Here is a 2,196-nt window from a genome sequence, read left to right on the forward strand (position 1 = left end):
GCATCACAACAAAATGCAAACCACCACAGTAACACAAACAGACAGAGAAGTAGTGCTTTCAGCTCATAGAGACCCTATGTATTGGGTTTCAGAGACTATAAATCTTGACAGTAGCAGGCAATCTCAGTTTTCTCCTGTGAATTGGTTATACCTTTTGAATGGTGGATTTTTCCATTCGCAGCTCAAACCCCATAGCAACACTAGACCTCTTCTATGGATTTTTCATGTTAAATCTTCATGATGTTCTATCATTCTTTAGCCCAATATCTCTAATACAGTTGTGTGCATAAACAGGAAACTAAAACAAAGGAGAAAATTTTTCTGAAAAATACAGTGTTTGGATTATTTGCAACCAAAATATTGCTGAAGCTACTGTGGTATTAGAGCCTCAAGAGTGAACACTTATCAATGTATATGCATTACTTGTAATTTTTTTTTTTAATTATAAAAAGCAATAACAGAGAGTGCTGGGTGCCTATCCACTTGTTTCCTTTGAATAATCATTTTTTCTTTTTCCAAAAGCTATTTCAGGCACATAGAGCCACAGAATTTCACAGACAACTCAGAATTCCTCCTTCTGGGCCTTTCTGAGGATCCAGAACTGCAACCCCTCTTCTTTGGCTTGTTCCTGTCTATATACTTGATCACAGTGTGTGGGAACCTGCTCATCATCCTGGCTGTCAGCTTTGATCCCCATCTCCACACCCCCATGTATTTCTTCCTCTCCAACCTGTCCTTCACTGACATTGCTTTCATCTCCACCACTGTCCCAAAGATGCTGGTGAATATCCAGACACAGAGCAAATCCATTGGCTATGAAGGCTGCCTGACACAAGTGTGCTTTTTTTATTTCTTTGTGTGTCTTGACAGTATGTTTCTTACAGTGATGGCTTATGATCGACTTGTGGCCATTTGTCACCCGCTTCACTACACAATTATCATGAACCTCCGACTCTGTGGTTTGTTACTTTTTGTATCATTTCTTATCAGCATTTTGAACTCCCAGTTGCACATTTTAATGGTGTCACAACTTACCTTCTGCACAGATGTGGAAGTCCCTAGTTTCTTCTGTGACCCTCTTCAACTCTTTCCCCTTGCCTGTTCTGACACCTCCACCATTAACATATTAGTTTATTGTACTGGTGTCATCTTTGGTGGTGTTCCAGTCTCTGGGATCCTTTATTCTTATATTCGAATTATTTCCTCCATTCGGAGAGTCTCATCTTCTGGTGGAAGGTATAAAGCCTTTTCCACATGTGGCTCTCACCTGTCAGTTGTGTTCTTATTTTATGGAACAGGACTCGGAGTGTATCTGAGTTCAGCTGTCTCACCTGCCAGGGAGGGTGCTGTGGCCTCAGTGGTGTACACTCTGTTTACCCCAATGCTGAACCCCTACATCTACAGTCTGAGGAACAAGGACATAAAGAAAGGACTGTGGAGGCTCGTCAAGAAAGCATTCTAATCTCAACACTTGTGTCATATTTATTGGTTCATGGGTTCAATAAGATGGCAAACCAAACATCTGCAACCTGAAATCTTGCCTTTTTGGTTCCAGAATTTTTGTAGCTATCATTTCAATGTTGGGTTTCCATAACTGAACATTGCTTCCTTTGTCACATGTTTAATGTGATACTGGGAGTATTCTGTGATATGTCAATTTGCAGGATCAAATCCGATTATAGCTATGTAGCCTTCTGTAGCTTCTCATGTATGACCCAGATTTTCTAGAAAAATGCACAGCTCTATTTTTGTGTACTTAGAATTTTCATCCTATAAGTTAAGTCATAAGGAGCTCTGGTAGCATAGTCGTTACAAGTTGGGCTGCTTACCTCAAGGTCAACAGTTAGAAACTACCAGCTGCTCCACAGGAGAAAGATGAGGCTTTCTGCTCCTGTAAAGATTTACAGCTTCAGAAACCCTGTGCAGGGTCGCTATGAGTCGGAAACAAATCCAGGGCACACTATCACCACCTCTACCATCTAAAGTATGTTTGCATGAAACAGAACTCTATATGAAGGCTAGTGTGAAAGTGCATGCCACTGCATCCCAAATCTTGACTTTAAACTAGAATCATCTGTGAATCTTGAAAGTATTGATTCTTGTTCCCACTTCTACAGATTCTGATTTGAACAACTTGTGATTTGATCATACAAGTTTTAAAGCAGCATCACAGGAGATTTTAATGTGCAACCAAGA

The 2,196-nt window shown here is 40.3% G+C and overlaps 1 protein-coding gene across 1 annotated transcript in view; it reads left to right on the top strand.

Annotated features, from left to right (window-relative positions):
• The window catches only part of LOC102815189 (olfactory receptor 18-like), a 22,378-nt gene extending 20,916 nt beyond the window's left edge, over positions 1-1,462 (top strand). The window contains exon 2 of the mRNA XM_006877390.1: positions 523-1,462. Coding sequence (XP_006877452.1) covers positions 523-1,462 — 940 coding nt within the window. The remainder of the gene's footprint in view (positions 1-522) is intronic.
• Positions 1,463-2,196: the final 734 nt, after the last annotated feature.

This window comes from Chrysochloris asiatica, unplaced genomic scaffold (genome assembly GCF_000296735.1).
Source record: "Chrysochloris asiatica unplaced genomic scaffold, ChrAsi1.0 scaffold00491, whole genome shotgun sequence".
Classification (NCBI taxonomy): Eukaryota; Metazoa; Chordata; class Mammalia; order Afrosoricida; family Chrysochloridae; genus Chrysochloris; species Chrysochloris asiatica.